The 20278-nt window shown below is 35.7% G+C and overlaps 1 protein-coding gene across 1 annotated transcript in view; it reads left to right on the forward strand.

Annotated features, from left to right (window-relative positions):
• Nucleotides 1-20278, forward strand: part of ACSS3 (acyl-CoA synthetase short chain family member 3) — a 181992-nt gene that overhangs the window by 26889 nt on the left and 134825 nt on the right. The window contains exon 2 of the mRNA XM_008004125.3: nt 2760-2904. Within this exon, the coding sequence (XP_008002316.2) occupies nt 2760-2904 (145 nt within the window). The remainder of the gene's footprint in view (nt 1-2759; nt 2905-20278) is intronic.

The raw sequence follows: 20278 nt of genomic DNA on the forward strand, positions 1-20278 counted from the left end.
ACAGAAAACTTTTAGGTGAGTGCTGTCCTAATCCAGCCAAACACTCTAGAAAAATACTGTGGCCTCAATTTCATCCTTACCAGTAAAGACCTGGTGGAGAGTCTAGACTTCTGCTCTTGCCAGGGCGTACCAAGGTGCCCCAAACATTGACTCCTCCCTTGGTGGGGTCAGATTAGTTTATGTGGGGAGCTGAAACTTTCATTCTGGCTACGGTAAGAAGGTAAGGAGGTCCTCCCACCCAGCCACGTGGGAGGACATGAAGGGTATGGGGGAGCAGTCACAAAGTGCCCTTCTCCATTCACCTAGGATGGTGTTGTAAAAAGCTCTTGGGAGCCTGAATTATTACCATGACCCATCATTCATGAGCCATCCCCCACTGAAGTGGTGTCAAGGAAACCTGGAGATTAATTCGGACTTACACCTGTGCCTGGTAGTAATGAGGTGGCTCCCTGCCCACCAGTACAGTGTCAGAGAAGACCTGGTAAAACAGAAGATTTAAATCAGATTATTATTTTTGTTTATTTTTTAATTTTTATTTTTATAGATTTAGAGGGTGCAAGTACAGCTTTGTGACATGCATATATTGCTTATTGGTGAAGTCCGGGCTTTCAGCATAACCATCACCCAAAGAGCGTATGTTAAATCAGATTATTTAATAATCTGCAGAGTCTTGTAATATAAGACCTGCGGTGTCTAGATATGATTTACTCATTATACAAAGATCCAAAAATTATGTGTTATGCAAGAATCAGGAACATTTCACTCTGAATAAGAAAAACAATCAGTGGGTGCCAGCACTTAGATGATACAGAGTTTGGAATTACCTGACAAGTATTTTAAAACAGCCATCATAAAAGTGCTTCAATGAAAAATTATGAACACACCAAAAACAATTTTTTTAGAAAGTTTCCATAAATAAGTAGAAATCGTCAGCAAAGAAGTGAAATATATAAAAAATAACCAAATGGAAATTTTAGGACTTAAAAATACAATAATGAAAATGGAAACTCAGAGATGGACTCAACAGCAGAATGCAGGTGACAGAGAAAAGAAGCAATGAACTGGAGCAGAGAAAAATATAAAATCATCTATAAGTGAATGAGTGAATATAATGTTGCCAACTATACACCAGTTTAGACATCTAGACTTGGTTTCCAGGTATGGCTTTCTCCAATTCCTAACCATGTACCCTGGGTATGATTCTTATCTCTATTCTCTTGACTTTAAAATGGAGAGTAAAAACTTCCCTAGTTACCCTATCCGGGTTCTAAATCCTATGCTTCTTGAAAGTTTACTTATATTCTCATTCATTCATTCATCAAACAAATATTGAATGACTAATACATGGCAAGTGCTGTATATATTCTGATAGGATCTAAAAGAGTGTCATATTCTTCTTGTAGTCTTTAAGACTCTTTAAGAAGAATATGACATTTTCTCTGCATTCAGGTAGATTACAGTGTAATGAAGGAAATATCTGAGTGGAGCAATGTTCTAAGTTAAGCTATGTGATAGGTGCTATGGTGGAGATACGTACACAGGTACACAGGGCTTAAGAACTACTTGGGGAGGGTGGTGGTAAAATGAAGGACAGCCACAGAAGTGGAAGCTGACTGAATTCAAGGAACTGCAAACTTTGTAATCAGTACAGCTGGAGTTGTGAAGTTGCATGAGTGGAAATGAAACAGAGTAGAACAACGGGTTTCGAGTGTCATCTAGAGCAGGGTCCCCAACCCCATGGACTGGGATTACAGGTGTGAGCCACTGTACCTGGCCTCTGTGGCTGTTATTTTTTAATGCTGCCACGGTATCTATAGCTGCTTTTAATCCAAAGCTTCATTTCACACAGGGCTCTTTGAGTGAATACCTGAAAGTGATATTCAGCTATTTAGCAAGAGCTTTTTTACTTGCTTCAATATATTTTCCTGTTATTTTGCATTGTTACTATATTTGGTAGTCTGACATTGAAAGAAATGGACCATTACTATACTTGTATATTTTATTCTAATTCCCATTTTACTAAAAATGTGGTATATGTAAAGCCTTTTCTTTTGGAAAATGAGTTACAGTTCCTTAAAAAGTTATTCCATGTATCTACATGATTTCTGTGTTTTCAAAGGAAAACATTGATCAATTAAGAAATGAAAAGCACTGAATTGCAAAGGTTTTTAAAAATAAATATTTTATATGCATGTCCCTTCTTTATTCAAATTATGATGCATTTCAAACATGCAGAAAAGAGCTTATATATTCTTTGTGAAATTGAAGACATCACATTTAACTGAAATAAAAAATACATATAGATATTTCAAAGCAGAATAGAATTTTTCAGTAAGTTTTTCTATTTGCAGCGGGTACCAAAACTTCAGTTACACATCTGCCATTTGCCCTTTCACAATCCCTGATGCCTCTGCACTGCACTTACATACAGTTTATTTCATCTATGTATAAAGCCTGATTTTGGTGCTTTATACTCTAGTTTTATCCTAAGCAATAAAATCCGCAAAGTTGCCAGCTGGAATTGTGAGGTATGTACTTTTTTTAGTGCACATCAAAATAAATACATGTTTATTAAAATAAAAAAGTACACTGTGTACCATCTTAAATATTTAGTTTACAGTTACCATTACTTGTCATAGAATGCACTAGGAAACATTGTTTTAAGGCCAGCTCTATCAAACTAGAAATATAATAACTTTGTTAAGTGACAATATATTTTTAAAACAATCATTCACTTTTACTTTTCAATTATTTTTCAGGTTTGTGGAAGGAATGCTTAACATTTGTTACAATGCCATTGATCGTCATATTGAAAACGGTAAAGGGGATAAGATTGCTATCATCTATGACAGTCCTGTTACAAACACTAAAGCAACCTTCACCTATAAAGAAGTTCTGGAGCAGGTAATATCATAAAATTTATATATATATATAGGAAGTCATATAGAAATTACTTAAATAGCATACATTCTCATTGTAGAGCCTTCAGTTCTCTAATGCATTGAAATATGCTGCCATGTTTTTCTTTTGATACACATTGGAAATGAATACAGGTGTGTTAACTCATGTAGACAGTTTTTATAGCCTTCAATTTATGTTTCACCGTGCTAAATGATGCTCATTTTACAGGGAGAGGGTGACAAATCCTGAGAATATGTGTCAATCTTCCTCTGGTCTTTGCTCTTCATCCACATTACCATCACCTTTGGCTGCTCCCCAGATCTTGTACTATTGAAACAGTCTTCCAACTGCCTTCCCTGTCACCAGGCTCTGCTCATGTTAGATGATCACCAGTGTGTTTTTCCTAAGAAACAACATATTTCTCTACGCCATTTAAAAATCTATTTCTTAAAAAATGCTGTTATTCAGAGAGTAAAATCTAGATTGCTGTGGTGTCTAAGACATTTTGGAATCTGGTCATAGCATTCCTTCTAAGCTTCATTTTCCAAAATTCTTGACAATGCACACAACCCTTTCTTTTGCCCTGGATGTCTTGTTATTCCCTTAGACACTCCTGGGCCTTTGTAGCTCTTTGAACATGTTAATTCCTTTGGCTTATTTGCTCTTTTGAGTTCTTTCCCATCTGTGTAGTTCTTAGGTGGATCATGATATTAAGTGATGAGTTAGGAGATTTTTCTCTTTTATTAACATTAGGGTAGAAATAGGGTCTCAGAAGTAATTATAAAAAGTATTTGGGAAATACTTTTCCCAAATGGACTATGGGAAAGTTACTCAAATTCTGTGGAATATTTACGAAAAATGATTTAAAGAGAGGTAATGGTGTAAGGCAGATTTCTCAACTTTGGCACTATTGATATTTTGGATCAGATGATATTTTGTTGTGGGTGCTGCCATCTATGTGGCACGATATTTAGCAGCATCCCTGCCTCCACCTAACAGATGCTGATAACACACCCCCACCTCCCCGAGTTGCGATGTCTGCACACATTGCAGCATCCCTGCCTCCACCTAACAGATGCTGATAACACACCCCCACTTCCCCGAGTTGCGATGTCTGCACACATTGCTAATGTCTGCTGAGTGGTAAGATTGCCACTGGTTGAGAAACAGAAGTTGAGCAGAGTCTGTCATGCCAGGCTTTGGAGGCATTTGCTTTGACATGAAGTCTTTTAAAATTGCATTCTCTCCTTTTGCTTTTTGAACCCATTTAAGGGTTCCATTCCATTTTTAGAAAGTTTCATCAACTCTCCCTGACTCTTTGAAATTATATTCTTTTTCATCAGCAAGTTCTTATTTTGCCTTGTAAGAAATTTCAAGAAAGGCAACTCAGATTAAATAATCACCTTTCCAGTACTGAGTTGTTGCAAACAAGAGAGAAGAGTTAGACCGATTTGCTTAGACTGGGTGTCAGCCTGGTTGTAGCAACAAATTCCAACCTCAGCTGATTTAAACATTAAAGAAAGACCTTATGAAAAGGGAAGACTGAAGAGCCAGGCTTAGAAAAATAGTAAACCCTAAGGGAGAAAGAGCAGAAGTGAGGAGTTAGGAAGAACCCACAAACTGTCCAGTAACTAGGCTCGCTGCCTTGAGTCAATCTTCTAGATTGAAAGACAGAGTAGGAACATCGGTTGTGCTGAACCCCTATTGACTCCAGTGGGGATGGCACCAAGTTCAAGAGGCCAAAGAAGAGACCCAGAGCCCCATACAAGTCATGGGGTTTTACTGGGGCCTTACATACTGGGGAGAGTCCACTGGTGGCAGGCTGGGCAGGAGAACCGCACGACTTGCAAAAAGCATGCAGTTTCTATAGCATCTTCACTTAGCACCATCCCCCTAACAGTCTCCACCTGGCAACTTCCATTTATCCTAAATCAAAAGGCTTCGATCCCAGACTGGATAGGGCTGACATATTCCTCAGATATAAGGAATGGATGTGTGGATTGGCCACTCCTGGATTTGTATTCCCTAGCTCAGCAATCTGAACACATATTCAGGTGTGCCTGTCATACAGGGTCTTTCTCAGGGTATGGTCAAGTCAAGTCATTGCTGTCGAGGCGTCTACCATACAGCACCTACTTGGCCAAACTTAGGTGACTTGCCTAAACAACCAGGCAGTGGGGAAGAAATATCTTGTCCTCTTTTGATTTAATAGTAGGAACTGGGGCCCTCTCTCCCTCTAGGATGCAAACAAGGTTGGAATTTCAGTCTACTAAGAATGGGGTTCAAATGCTGGGCAGCTCAAGACAGAAAAAAAAAAAACAAAATAATGCTGCAAATACATCGTTTGGTATTTTTTATTGGTCTGTAACTGAAAACTATATTTTTGGGATTAAGTATACAGAAACAGCTCTCACATTGGGGGTGAGTTAGAAAGGCACTCTGTTACCAAATGAGCTTGTTATTCTTATGAGGTTGCTTTCTATTATAAGAGATAACGTCGATTTCCTGAAAACCTACTATAATCTATGTTTTGTTTTAGGATTGCGTTTTCAGCTTAGAAGAGGTTTAGTCTATGATTAAAAATTGTGCCTGTGATTCTGGCATATTGCTGCACTCTCATGAAAACACTGGCAAATTCTTATTGGTATACAAATGTATACCAAAATGTAAGTTTACTTACATATTGTAAAAATATTACCTATATCCACATTTTGAATTTGATACATAATCAAACATCAGAGTCAAGAAAAAAGCTTTAGAGAAACCTAAAATAAGAAGAGTTGCTTTCATTCTCATTTTCTGTTGTTGGTTTTCAATTAATTAATTACATAAGTGTATATGACAATTATACGCATATGTTTTGCTTAGAAGCTTTCCTGCTAACTCATTTTTCAAACCCTTTCTGTGTTTGTGCTGGTTCCCTGGTTTCAGTTTAGCCTGACATCAAAGTAGCTGAAAGGACTGTTTCTCTCACCTGCTGACAGCTCTGATTCCCCAGGCTCTTCTTCTCTAAAGTACTAAAGAAAGAACTGTTAGGAAAGAGAGAAGCATTGTGTGCTACTTTGATTACTTGCTTCTGATTCCCTGTGGCCTTTATTTTATTAAGTAGAAAAGACAGAGAAAGAAAAGATTTAATGGATAATTCCATTGAGAACAAACAAAAAGAAGTGCCTTTGTACGTTACTTGTTTTAATCTCCCATGTTTCATTTCTACTGGAAGTTTCTGGCTAGATAATACTTGATTAAATTAGTTTGTATTTCTTATTTAATTAATGAGCCAACAAGACAGGCTACTTTGTCTTGGTAACATGAAAGATCTGAAAATTTTACAGAATGATCGAGAAGCAGAGGTTTTCCACAACTATCATTTTTTCTATAGATCTGAAAATACTTAAAAATAATCCTTTATTAAGGTCTTTGTACAGAGATTTGGACCTAGTTTAAGATCCATCATTCATTCAACAAATATTTGTATTGTATGCCAAACCCTGATAGGAATAAGAGATACAAAGTAAATGAACCCATTTCTTATTGTCAAGGAGATAAGAAAACATGTAAACAAGCAATTTCAATATAACCGAATAAGGATCATAATAGGGGTTAATGTTATATTCTGTAGGAACACATGTGAAGGCAGTCAACTCAGTCAGAGGTAAATAGAGTCTAGGGAGATTTCTGGAAGAGTTAATGCCTAAAGTTATCCCGATTGCCTACCCGCCACTTGAAATAATTTTTCCTCCAGATATCTTATGGTCCATGTTACCTGAATGTTATGTTCTCAGTGAGATGTTTTCTGAGCACACGAAATACACACTACTTCATAAATTCATTTTTTCACTTTCTTTTTTTTTTTTTTTTTTTTTTTTTTTTTGAGACAGAGTCTCACTCTGTAGCCCAGGCTGAAGTGCAGTGGCCGGATCTCAGCTCACTGCAAGCTCCACCTCCCGGGTTTACACCATTCTCCTGCCTCAGCCTCCCGAGTAGCTGGGACTACAGGCACCCACCACCTCGCCCGGCTAGTTTTTTGCATTTTTTAGTAGAGATGGGGTTTCACCGTGTTAGCCAGGATGGTCTTGATCTCCTGACCTCGTGATCCGCCCATCTCGGCCTCCCAAAGTGCTGGGATTACAGGCTTGAGCCACCGCGCCCAGCCTTCACTTTCTTTTTAATTTAGTATTTATTATTCAGTATCATTCCTTACATTTTATTATTCTGTCTTTTTTAGTGTCATTTTCTCTTCTAGAGTGTAAGTTCCGTGAGGGCAGTGACTTTGTATTTGTTTGCAGAACTGTGCCTTGCATGTAGTGAATAGTTGTTGAATGATGCATGAGTCAATGAAAGAATAAATGAATGAAATACTTTTTGAAATTTCTCAATGACTCTAGCTTCTTTTACTGTAGGAATGTCTTAGATTTAAATTGTATCAGTAATGGAATTGGATTATCTTTCGAAGTAAACTCCAATTCTATCTGTGAAGGATTTTAATTTATTTACATTCAGCTTGGTAATTCAAGATGAATATATCCTCCTTGGATTTCCCATAGTTATAACTCAGAAGATCTGCATTCTAGAAGACATGTATGTTTTTATTGTATCCTGGCTCTTGTTAGCTCTTTTCAAGTTAGTCATTATATTAAGCCTCAGTGAAATAAAAGGTATGTGTGAGAGTGTATTTATATGTGTATGTATTTCTTATATATATACTTCTAGTCATTTTAAAGTATCCTTATATTTATTTTCACCATCACTAATTTTATTTTGAATTTACTTCTGTGTGTGGCAAGTGTGCTCTGTTTTTTTTTTTTTAAATTTCAACAATTATGTATTTTTATGTATTTATTCACTAAATAAGAACGTGATCCCTGAAGGGCATTTGAGCAATTTTCATGAATACATATATACTGGGAAAATTGATAAAACCAATTGTGTGTTAAATTTTCCTGATTTAATTCAAACAGCAAATGCCTATTATCTTAACTAAAGGTAATTTTTTTAAACATAATTATGGCAGTAATTGTAATTATAAAGGTCAAATAATTTAGAGGAGAAAAGTATTCTGAAATCAAGGACCGTGTCCCATGAGAATTCTTCCTTCCAACCCCTGCCCTGTAGGATATTTTCTTCAAAGTATGTATTCCATCTACCCAGACATATGTCAGAGTAAGATAATCTGACATTTTTTCATCTGTCATATCAGTATTTCCTTAAGCAAACACTTAAGACACAAAATCCAGGACTTGCAGAAATTCAGCCCTGTCAGTGATTGTCTTTGCTCAGGGGAAAAGATGCGGTGGCTTGTATTATCTGTTTCCTTTCCTTAAATTTCCTAAATAATGAAAACTTCATTTGTATTATAGTCAGTGCCACTAAAAAGTGTGTCTCTGTAAGTTAAATTACCTTTTCCATGCTTGGTAAATAGGGGAATGATGCTAGTATGAGATAGAAGTTATAGTTGTTCATGCATTTCTTTTCCTGGCATGCAATTTTTGAACTTTTATTGATATATAATATATATTCAGATAGGAGAACAGATCACAAGAATAAATTTTGTTAGATTTTCACAAACAGAATAATTCCATGTAAGCAGGCAAGGAAACAGAATATTTCCAGGCCCCCAGAAGCCCATGTTATGCCTCCGTTTAGTCATTTCTTACTCAGCCCCCACATGATTGCTATTCAGACATCTAAAGGTTTACCTGCTTTTGAGCTTTATACAAATTGAGTAATACCATGTACTCTTTTGTGTCTGGATTTTTTTCACTCAACTTTCTGTTGATGAGTTTCACTCATTTCATTGCAAGAGGTTATAGTTTGCTTATTTGGGTAATATCTGGTTTGGGGTTATTACAAATAATGTTGCTATAAATATGTTTGTACACAAATTTTGTTGGCAATATTTATGCATTTTATTGGGGATGAGCTTAGGAATGAGATGAATTGTTCATAGGGTATTCCCATGTTGGACATTAGTAGATAGTGCCAAACAATTTTCCAGAGTGGTTGCACTAATTTATATTCCTGTCTGCAGTTTATGAGAATGCCAGCTGTAAACATTTAGTGTTGACAATTCCAGATCTTTCGAATTTTGCCCTTCTAGTGAATGCATAGTGGTATTGCATTGTGATTTATTTATTTTTTTCCCTAGTGACAAATAAAGTTGAACTTCTTATCTGGTGCCTGATGGTCATTTGTCTTTTATTTTGTTTTATTTTATGTTTGCAGAGATGGTATCTCGCTATATCCCAGGCTGGTCTCAAACTCCTGGGCTCGAGCAATCCTCCCATCTCAGCCTCGCAAAGTGTTAGAATTATAGGTGTGAGCCACCACACCCGACTAAATGCTGATACTCTTTTCTGAAGTGCCATTAATATCTTTTGTCCATTAATTTTTTTATTGGATTATTAGCATGCCATGTTTTGAAGTTTTAGAGAGAGATATTCTCAAAATTAAAGAGAAGACCTCACCAATATTAGAAAACCTTAAGAAAAATAATAAAGGTTCTTTAGTGAACTGTTGGTGAGTTAAACGATTTTAGGAATCTAAAGTTGAGAAGACATTTGCCCCTGTTTTGAAAATAATTAATATTAAGATCTACACTCTCTCAGTCTCTACTGGCCATTCCTTGAAAGCAAATTTGGAAATGAAAGCTCGCCAGTAGAATATTATGCAACAGGAAGCACCAGTGCTAGTGTTTAAGGATCTACAGAAGATTATGCTGTGTTAATGCATTTATTAATGTTAAAAGGCTCCAGTTACATTGATTTTAAGTGGTCTTAAAATTTTAAGTGGTCCAACCGTATTTTTTTGTGAGCTATGTTGTATAATGCATGTATAATGTATATATGGTATAATGCTTGTGTACATATAATGTACAATATGTACACAAGCAGAAAGGCTTGTATTTCATTTTAAATAGATGAGTATATGCTAAATACTGACTTAAATTTTTATCAAAATTGTAACTGGAACTTTGTTTAAAGGCACTTTACAACTTAGTAAAATTTAGGTTAGATTTCGAGAGGATTCAATATAAAGAAGATAAGCACTAGACAAATTTTAATAGAAAATATAGGGAATTATTAAATGATGAAGCAACTATTTAGTATTTCCTATTTTCCCCATTTATTCACAATTATAAGTGGTTAAAGACTGTTTCAAACTCAATCCAAAAGAGCAACAATACAACCAACCCCTTGAATATTCTCAGCCAGATCTTTAGAAATTATATTGTCCATGAAATCAAGACCGCTGTTGGAAGTGTAAACTCACTTCGTTTCACTTCCCCCGATGTCAGAAACCGTTTTACCACTCTGAAGTCCAGAGCACTTTGCTTACACCTTCTCCTAATGTACTGGTTCATTTTTGCTTTTTAATCCAGTTATTCGTGTACCTATGTGATCTTTCTACCAGAGAAAAAGCTCCTTGAGATAAGGATAATATTTTATTCACATTTTAACCTACACAGTAGCTAATGTAGGCCTCATAGTACATGGAGTCATATTATGTAGTGAATAAGTTTGTGAATAAACATTTAATAATTCATTTATAAGAAAGTAAAATCTAATCATTATCTAAGATAAATGATTATTTCCAAAAAATATCACTTGCCATCACATTGTGATTTTTGTTTTTATATATTAAGAATTTTTATTTTTAAACAGAATGAGAATCTTTCTCATTTTAGTTCATTTTCTGACTTTGAAGGTCTGTGTCCTGTCTCATTTAAAGCCCTGATTAAAACATTTACCTCACTTCTTCAGGGTGACTAAACCCTGGCCTTTTAGAAAGTTACCTGAAAATCTGTAGGCCATCTGCTTTGAATTTATTTTCTTGAACTAGAATGATCATGGTGTGAAATTTATTTATTGAAAACATGCTTGTGGAACACATATTATATATTTGACACTACTAGAGACACCATGGGCTTCAGTAGTAAATAAGATAATCTTTAAGGAAATTGCATTCTAGTTGGGAGTATGTACTACGAATAAAAATATAATACAATATAAATAGGTATGAGAGAAGATCAATAAAAGACCAGAGAGGGACTTCGCCTGCCATTTGAGATAGGCTTGTCAGCGAAAGTACTTGTCACTTATGAAATGATATTTGAGCATAGACCCAAATAAAGAGTGAGATAGGAACTATGTGAATATTTGAGTGAAAATTATATTAGACAGGGCTCTGAAGCAAGAATAGATTTAGACCATTGGAAAAGCCATGAGGACTCAGACCTCATGAGAAGGGAATGCTGGAAAGTGATGTTAGGTGAGTATCCAGGAGTCAGATCATATAGAACCTTGCAGGCCATGGTCAAGACTGTATCTGATTTCAAGGATGATGGGAAGCTCCATATTGTGAAAGAAATCACTTTAGCATCTCTGAAGATGAAGAGACTGTAGTGGGTAAGATTGGAAACAGGGAGATGACGAATGAATCAGCACCCCATAACATAAATCCTCTAAGAACAGCAGTATTTACTTACATGTGGGAAATTAAGGGATAGGGTAGATACAGTCTGTGCTGTGAGATTCTGGAAGCTATTCTGCCTATGTGCCTGGTCTTGGATCCCTGGCTACATCCAGTGTGTTTGAAAGAAGTCTGGTTGAACCAATTATACAGCAGTTACCTGTAAATGCCCTGCTTCGTCCCCATATTTTCAGGTATTTTGTGAGCATTCTAAGAAATTGTTTCTGTATAATTTTCAAGTAGAATTCTGGGAAAAGAAGATTATCTGTTGTAAGTACTTTAGTTCTCTTTCTTTCACATACACACATACACTTTAAGGATGATTTTCATAATTAAACCTTTACTTAATAAGTGATACACTATCCCCCCTCCCACCCAAATTTGTAAATGTTAGGTCAAAGGCTAAACTACTAAAATAAAGATGTGCAGTAATATAGTGGCTTAATTTTTTAAAATAATGTATTTCTCTTTTGTAATAATCTAAAGATTATGAGGTTTAGCTTGGCATGACCCGAGATTATTAAGTCTTATTGAACCTTCATCTTCCAGCTCATTGCCTTCATCTGCATCATTGAAGCTGAGGCAAAGACATGTATGTCCCAACTCTTGGGAAGGTGGAGGAGGATACAGAGGAACGGACATGGTATTTAATATCCACACAGAGAAATATCATATATGCCTTCCACACACATCCCATTTGGCTATTGGCTGCCAGGAAGGCTGGAAAAAGTAGGGTAGGTGGAGGCATCTTGATGGGGAGTTAGGAGTTCCTGCCACAAGTACTGTTTTATTTCATAGGCAAAATGAATATCAGATCTTACACATAAATAATTGTAACCTGTTAAAGTCAATACATTGTAAGTCCAGGGAAATAAATAATAGCTGAAATTGAAGTCTCATAGGTGGCACGCTAGAGATTAAGAGCAAAGGCATCAGTGATGTATTCCTCAGACACATACTGAATGCTTATTGTGTATTATTTATTGAATTAGGCAGTGGGGCCACACAGATGAATTAAAACATGATTCCAGAATTTCAGGAGTTTATAGTTTGCCCAGTGAGAAATACACAAAAGCTACTGAATGTAGTGTGATCATGTAACAACAAAGCTTTGTGCGTTTGCAGCATGGAGAAGGGACCAACCTGGCCACAGCAGTTCAGAGAAGGCTTCACTGTGGAGGTGATGTAGAAGCTAGGTCATGTAATAAAAATAGAATTGTGTGCCCCACCCATAGGTGACCCTTCTACAAGTGTCCCCTGAAGGTCTGCAGAAGATTTATCCACGAGGTGGATTTGACATAGTTAATAATGAAAATGTGCACCCCGAGAACAAAACCGACTGCTTTTGTTGTCTTAAGTTCTAGGGCAAGAAGACGAATTAAGTAGGAAACAATATAGAAAGATCATTGGAGAATAAAGGAAGGAGACAGGTAGTCAAAGTTTAGTAGGAAGAGAATAGAAGAAGAAAAAAAAATATCCTTACAAGTGGAAGTGAGGAGAGTTGGTCACGATGAACACCTGTACCTGTTATACAGCAATGTAAAGACAGCTACATGCATCAACAACTTTCTGTTTCTGGCCTTTAAAAATTAACACATGAAACTACAAAATCATTTTACCAGGCACAATTTTCATAACAAGTAGAGTATAAAGCTAACTAACATAAATTGAGGATACTGAGTGGCTAAAGTGATGCAAATTAATATATTAGAAACACATTTTGAGTATATAAGATAAAGTATTTTTCATATAAGATTTTTTGAAATAGATAAATATGTAGCTATGAAAAATGATGCCACTGAATATTTTAATTCATTTGGAAGTTTTATGCTCACGTTTGTGCACTGTGTAGATATATGTAATAGTTAAGTAAAATGAATTTGAATAAATCAATATAGGTTGCATTCAGTAGAATTATTATCAAGATTAGAGACCTTGGAGATATTGATTGTTCATTTTCTCATGCCATACTTGATTTAAAAGCATTTCATTTCCATTAGAAAGTTGAATAATGTTAACTTTATCATGTATAGGTTTTATGGGAAATTTGATATTTATCATAAATTCTTGGCACATATGATGATCTATGTTTGTTTTGTTTATTAGTTACTGGTGTATGCACTGTAATTGTGAATTTTTCTTCTCTTTAAATGCGTACGGGGCTCCTTTGGTTGAGTGATGTAGATGTTAAAACTGACCCAGCTGTTGCAATGATCTCATGTCCTTGTGCCATTCCTGGGATATTTAGCAAGTTCTCTATGAGACTTTCACATATATTGATTGGCTTTTGGGTTGTATTGATCAATGAAACTGTAAAGGTTAACAGGAACATTGCCCAATCCTGGGAAGTGTGGTTGGTGTACTCAGGATTGTTGTCATGTTTTATGTACTGCCTGTGGAAGTGCTGGGGGTGTTTGTTTTAGAACTTTCATTAAATAATCACAGCAGAATTGATCTAAACAATGCAGCAGGATTCCTGTTGACATCTTTTGCATCTTTTATATTTGTCTTTCTTTAAGAGGAAAAAGCCTCTAAGAAACCAGTTGGGCATTTTTTTTTTTCATGAAATAGTGAGGCATATAAATGCTTTATAAAGACAAAAAGTTTTACACACTTTTGGTGTTGACTTAAATTATTTTTATTTTAGTGTATTATTAAGCCTAGGCCTTAATGTTCCTGTTTTACAGCTTACTACATATATAAAGCCAAATCTGAGTTACAGGGAGGGTAAGAACAAACCCACAAAGCCAATCAAGCTCAACATGACAATATTAATTTAATATAATGAATGACATTGGCTTGCTGGAGCTGAATGACTGATTGTAAAATGTGTTTGATGCTGTGACCCTGGGGCTTTGAGTTTGGTGACATGTTCCCTGTGATGCCTCAATCCTCTTGTCACATATTAGTAATTGAACTTCCATAGAGCCTTTGATTATACAATGTGCTATAACCTTATCTGACCTTTACTTATTCTGCACGAGGTTACAAAAACAAACACAGTGAAATTGCATGAGTGCTCAGATAATCCAGAGTATGCTGTATTATTATTATTATTGTTGTTGTTGTTGTTATTATTTTGAGACAGAGTCTCGCTCTGCCACCTAGGCTGGAGTGCAGTGGCATGATCTTGGCTGACTGCAGCCTCCGCCTCCTGGTTCAAGAAATTCTCCTTCCTCAGCCTCCAGTGTAGCTAGAACTACAAGTGCACAGCAACACACCTCGCTAATTTTTGTATTTTAGTAGAGATAGGGTTTCACCATGCTGGTCAGGATGGTCTTGATCTCCTGACCTCTTGATCTGCCCGCCCTGACCTCCCAAAGTGCTGGGATTACAGGCATGAGCCACTGCGCCCGGCCTATTGTTTTTTAATTGTATCAAAATGAAAACACAACGTTAAAAAATTCTCACGGAGAACTCATGGGCCCTGAGAATATCTCTACAGACTCCACTTGGAGAAACACTGCAATAAACAATTTATTAGATGAAGAGAAAAGGAATCTGGCCTTCATTAACAGTAGAAATTCATGTTCTTTAAAAAATATTATTCGTTAATCCTTTAATGAAGTGTATATAGCAGACAACAGTGACAGTTTTAAAGTGACAACTTTGTTTCACATTTTGCATGTTTATTATTGTATAAACAAATATGTGAGGCAGTTATTACTATCATACTATCATATTATGTTCACTGAAGGAATATAGCCTTATCTAGATGACTTACATAAACTTGTGTTGTATTAAAGTCTTTTTTAATAGAGTGTAGTAGATTCTTTACCTTTTCAAACACTCATTTGGAAAAATGTGTACATTAGCCACAAAATTATGCTAGATTTTTCAGAATGCTTGTATAAAGGTATGTGAATGCATAACTGTGAAAAGTTACTTCTCTAAGAGTTGAATTTTCTTTTTCATTTTAGTCCAGGTGGGTTACATATTTTTTATATGTAATAAAGTTTGCTTCAGCACTTGGGATATTTTCTTTACAAATACTCTAGGAAATGTACAGAAAGTAATCAACTTTGAATTGTGTTATATTTTAAAAAATCATTTGAAAAATTTTAAATAGGAGTTTGTACTCTATTTCTCTATGTATTTATGAATGGTACTTTTCTGAGTGGTGTCTGGGTTCCAGTCAGGCTACCCAACTGCTTAACATATAATATAGTTGAAATACAATGCATTAGCAGTAAAAACAAACAAACAAACAAACAAACAAATTCAATATTCTTGCAGTACTCATAAGGGAGGGAAATAAATGAATATTAATTAAAAATTATTGGAAATGTTAGTGTTAGAGAAAAGCAGATTCAATTAAACATCTCCTGAGGTGGGGTAAATTGAATCCTGGGGTGAACGGTGGAGGGAAAGGGGCAATCATGGATATAATTTCCACAAGATTAAAGGAAGACTTTGTGAAGGCGAGCTGGAAACAGATACATGAGAGGATCCTACAGTTTTGCTTTTTTGGTAGATAGAAGGTGGAGAAAGGATAGAGAATATATGTAAATTAGGGCTTATAACTTTTAGAGTGTCTATTTTAAACCTCTCGTATTCTTACACAGTGCAATGAAACTACATTTTTAGATAGCATGCATTTTTAGACACAATACCTATTTAAATACCACAGGTATGTTTTTGAACTTTTATTTCAGGTTTAGGGGGTACATGTGCAGGTTAATTACATGGATAAATTGTGTATTGTTGAGGTTTGTTGTACAGATGATCCCGTCACCCAGGTAATGAGCATAGTACCTGCTGGGTTTTCAGCCCTCACCCACCTCCCACCCTTCCCCTCTCTAGTAGTCCCCAGTGCCCAGTGTCTGTCATTCTGATCTCTATTTCTATATGTACACAATGTTTAGATCCCATCTATAAGTGAGACCATGCCATATTTGATTTTCTGTCTCTGTGTTAATTGGCTTTGGATGACATCCAGCTGCATCCTTGTTGCTGCAAAGGACATAATCTTGTTCTTTTTTCGTGGCTGCATAGTATTCCGTAGTGTATATGTACCACATTTTCTTTATCCAGTCCACCACTGGTGGGTATCTAGGTTGACTCTATGTCTGCCATTGTGAATAGTGCTTCAATGATGGAACATACGAGTCCATATATATTTTTGGCAGAATGATTTATTTTCTACGAAATATTTATTTTCCTTTGAGTATATACCCAGTAATAGGGTTGCTGGGTCAAATGGTAGTTCTGTTTTAAGTTGTTGAGAAATCTCCAAAGTGCTTTCCACAGTGGCTGAACTTATTCACATTCCCACCAACTGTGTATGTGTTCCCTTTTCTCCACAGACTTACCAGCACCTGCTGTTTTTGATTTTTTAATAATAGCCATTCTGACTGGTGTGTCATGGTATCTCACTGTGGTTTTGATTTGCATTTCTCTAAAGATTAGTTATGTTGAGCACTTCTTGATATATTTGTTGGCTTCATGAAATACTGTTTTAAATTGTTTTGATGGTATGTAGTCACTAGGTAAGGGTCCCTTCTGTATTCGCCTTTCTGTTATCCGGGTTAGGTTTTCTAGTTTAACCACACCACTCGTCTCTTACCAGTATCCTCACCTCTCCTGAATATTGTTGATCCATTTCACTTCTGTGGCAAAAATTCAGACCTGGATCAATCCAATTCCTTATTATCTTCATTACTGTATCTGATAAGTTGAATCCTGTTAAAGAAAAATCACATAACTACAAATACAGATTTAATATAAATTTACGGTCTCCAGTGTCCACTGGGACCTCAATGCTGCCTTTTTTTTTTTTTTTCTTTAGCGTTTCTCGAATAAGTTTCTCTTTTACCCTCCAAAGGCTATTTTAAACTTTTGGCTTTCCCACCTCTGTGCCTCAAGCTTAACAGGGTATATTGATTCAAGCCCAGCAATGATTATATAAATTTATTGTCACCAGACCTATAGACTTGCCTGTATCCACACCCATTGTTTTCTCTTTCCCTCCCTTTAAAATAGAAGCTAATCTTTCTTTGGTCTCTTGGAGCCATTCTATCAATTCTTTTTAGGGTTCTTGTTCTGTTAATCTATCTTATACCGATCTCACTGCTGGCTCTTTCTCTTAAAAACATGCATAAATGGGCCGGGCGTGGTGGGTCATGCCTGTAATCCCAACACTTTGGGAGGCCGAGGTGGGCAGATCACGAGGTCAGGAGATCGAAACCATCCTGGCTAACATGGTGAAACCCCGTCTCTACTAAAAACACAAAAAATTAGCCGGGTGTGGGGGTGGGCGCCTGTAGTCCCAGCCACTCCAGAGGCTGAGGCGGGAGAATGGCGTGAACCCAGGAGGTGAGGTTGCAGTGAGAGCCGAGATCACGCCACTGCACTCCAACCTGGGTGACAGAGCGAGACTCTGTCTCAATAACAAAACAAAACAAAAAACCAAAACCAAACAAACAAAAAACCAAAACAAAACAGAAACCGTGTTTCTACTACTAGCTAGTTTCTTACCTATTTTCATTCACTGATTAACTTTGGAAAAATGCCTTTTTAACTTCCTTACCACACACATAACCAATAACCAAAGTCCTCTAAAATATGCTACTGCCTCATTTAGCTAAGGTAATTAATGCTTTCTTCTTATTAATTCCAATAGGTGTTCAATATTTTACTTCCTCTCTTTATCATATCTAACAGTTTTGTCCATTCTCTGCTAGTCTTCACTCACTTCTATATACCATTCTGCCCATTTCCTTTCTTTCCTGTGTTCATTTTGTCTAATTATCCTTCTTAAATGCTTCTTTTGACTGTCCCTTCACTACCTGCTTCTAGGTTGCCCTCTCTTTCCATTTTACACATCCCGCCTGGGTGATTACATCTGTGCCAATGGCCTTTTTTGCCACGTATGTGATGGCTACTCCCAGTGGCAATGCTGGCTATTCTCAGTTCTGTGTGATCAGCCCACATCTCCTGATGTTGAGATCATATGCAGGATTGCCGAGTAGGTGTCTATACATGGTTGTTCCACTAGCATCTCAAATTTAAACATGTCCAGTGTGAATGGCATCACTTTCCAGTCAGTTGCTAAAACCCAAACTGTGGCCCCATTCTTAATATTTCTCAAATAAATTTATTTATTTTTACTCCTATTACGTAATAATCGAGTTTATGCAATAATCATTAAACTATTGATTGTAGTTTATGCAATAATCATTACATTTTAAGAATTTGGAAAGCACTTACTTTTAAAGAGGATGAACAATTTTCAATTATTACACATTGTTTTTCGGGTTAGTCTAAACTTGATGGGCATAACAAGGCTTTGCATCATATCTGATGTTGTTTCTTCATACCTTTCCAGTTAATCTCATGACCTCTTCATCCTGAATGTTTTCTCTCTCTAAACTAAACTGCCTTCACTTTTTCAGCCAAATGGCACATGCTGTGATGATTAGAGATATTGGCAGAAACTCTCCAGTGAGTAAAAGCAGGAGGAAGTTACACTAACCCAATTATTAATGTCTAGAGTAGAGAGATGTTAAAATGGTAAAAAGTGGAGGCAATCCTTAATTATTCTTTGTCTATGTATTTTCTTTCCTTTTTATTGCATGAACCCTAGACCTGTTGTGTGTTAATGACAAGCATCCATTACATTTTCCATTCTTTAAGACCTTGGGCTTCTCCTTGATGTAGAATTATTTTCTCTGTCCACAATGGCCTGATTGTTACATAGAAATACTGTTTTATAATTAACAAAATATTCTTTACAAGATGTGAGGAATTCTGATGATTTTCTTTTAAATTTTAACATAAGTATTAAAGAAATGGAAGACAATATTCCTTATCAAGACTGTGAGCCCATATACATAGGGAAATACAGGATTTAACTAATTTTCTGTGAAATTATGGTCTGAAAATCACAGTAGTCTTGAAAGCAAAACGATTATTGAAATATTGGTTATTTTGAGCTTGAACTAAAGGGATTAAATAATTATCTATTTCACTTTGCTTGTGAATGCATAGTCTGAAAATGACTAAATATTGATTGAAAGCCATGTGTAAAGAAACTGGTAATGAGAAAAATGATAATTGAATAATGGTATTTACTCTTTCATTTGGAGAAAATTATTTGAGAAGAAATGTGCTAGTAAATGTTTTCTAGACCACTGACATAACTATTTTGAATATAGCATTTTATAATTTTTCTTGGAAAATTTAATAGAATGCCATTCTTAAATATAAAATAAATATTCCTCTGTGTTTTAGATAAATAATAATACATTTTACTTGTAAATGAAAATGTGATTTTTCATCTTTAAAAGAAAGATCTTTCTTTTTTAAATAACATCTCTAACTTTCCTGGTTTTAAAAGACATATCTCAAAATAAATTGACTTAGCATAGTATCATCTTAAATGAAAATTAGTTCAATGCTGTATCTAATAAATTGTAACTGTCTAAAATGTTACATTTCTAGAACCTTCTTATGTTATATGAAAATATTTATACTCCTGAAAATTCTCTTTCCACAGGTATTTACCTGGATACATAGTTAATGCATGGACAAAAGAATAAGTTATTCATTATAGTTACAATTTCAATCTTTTCAATGGCTGCCTGTATGTGTACAAGTAAAACAAACAAAAATGTGTAGGATTAATGTAATATTTTTAAAAGTAAGGTGCAGGTATTTATATAATTCTTTCTATGAAAATTATGCATATTCTCAAGAACAATTCATTTATCCATACTTTTAGTAATCTGTTTCCTCAGATATTATAGTTGGTTTTTAAATTAGTTTTATTTTTTGTTACTGTTTAGACCAGTAACAATGTAACCAGTTTGCAATGTAACATTGTGGCATTTTGAAAATATGCATTCACTTGTCTGCTCTTTCATACAGTTTTCTTTGATGTGGTTTTGAAGTTGCCCATGATCACTGC

Source organism: Chlorocebus sabaeus, chromosome 11 (genome assembly GCF_047675955.1).
Source record: "Chlorocebus sabaeus isolate Y175 chromosome 11, mChlSab1.0.hap1, whole genome shotgun sequence".
NCBI classification, from domain to species: Eukaryota; Metazoa; Chordata; class Mammalia; order Primates; family Cercopithecidae; genus Chlorocebus; species Chlorocebus sabaeus.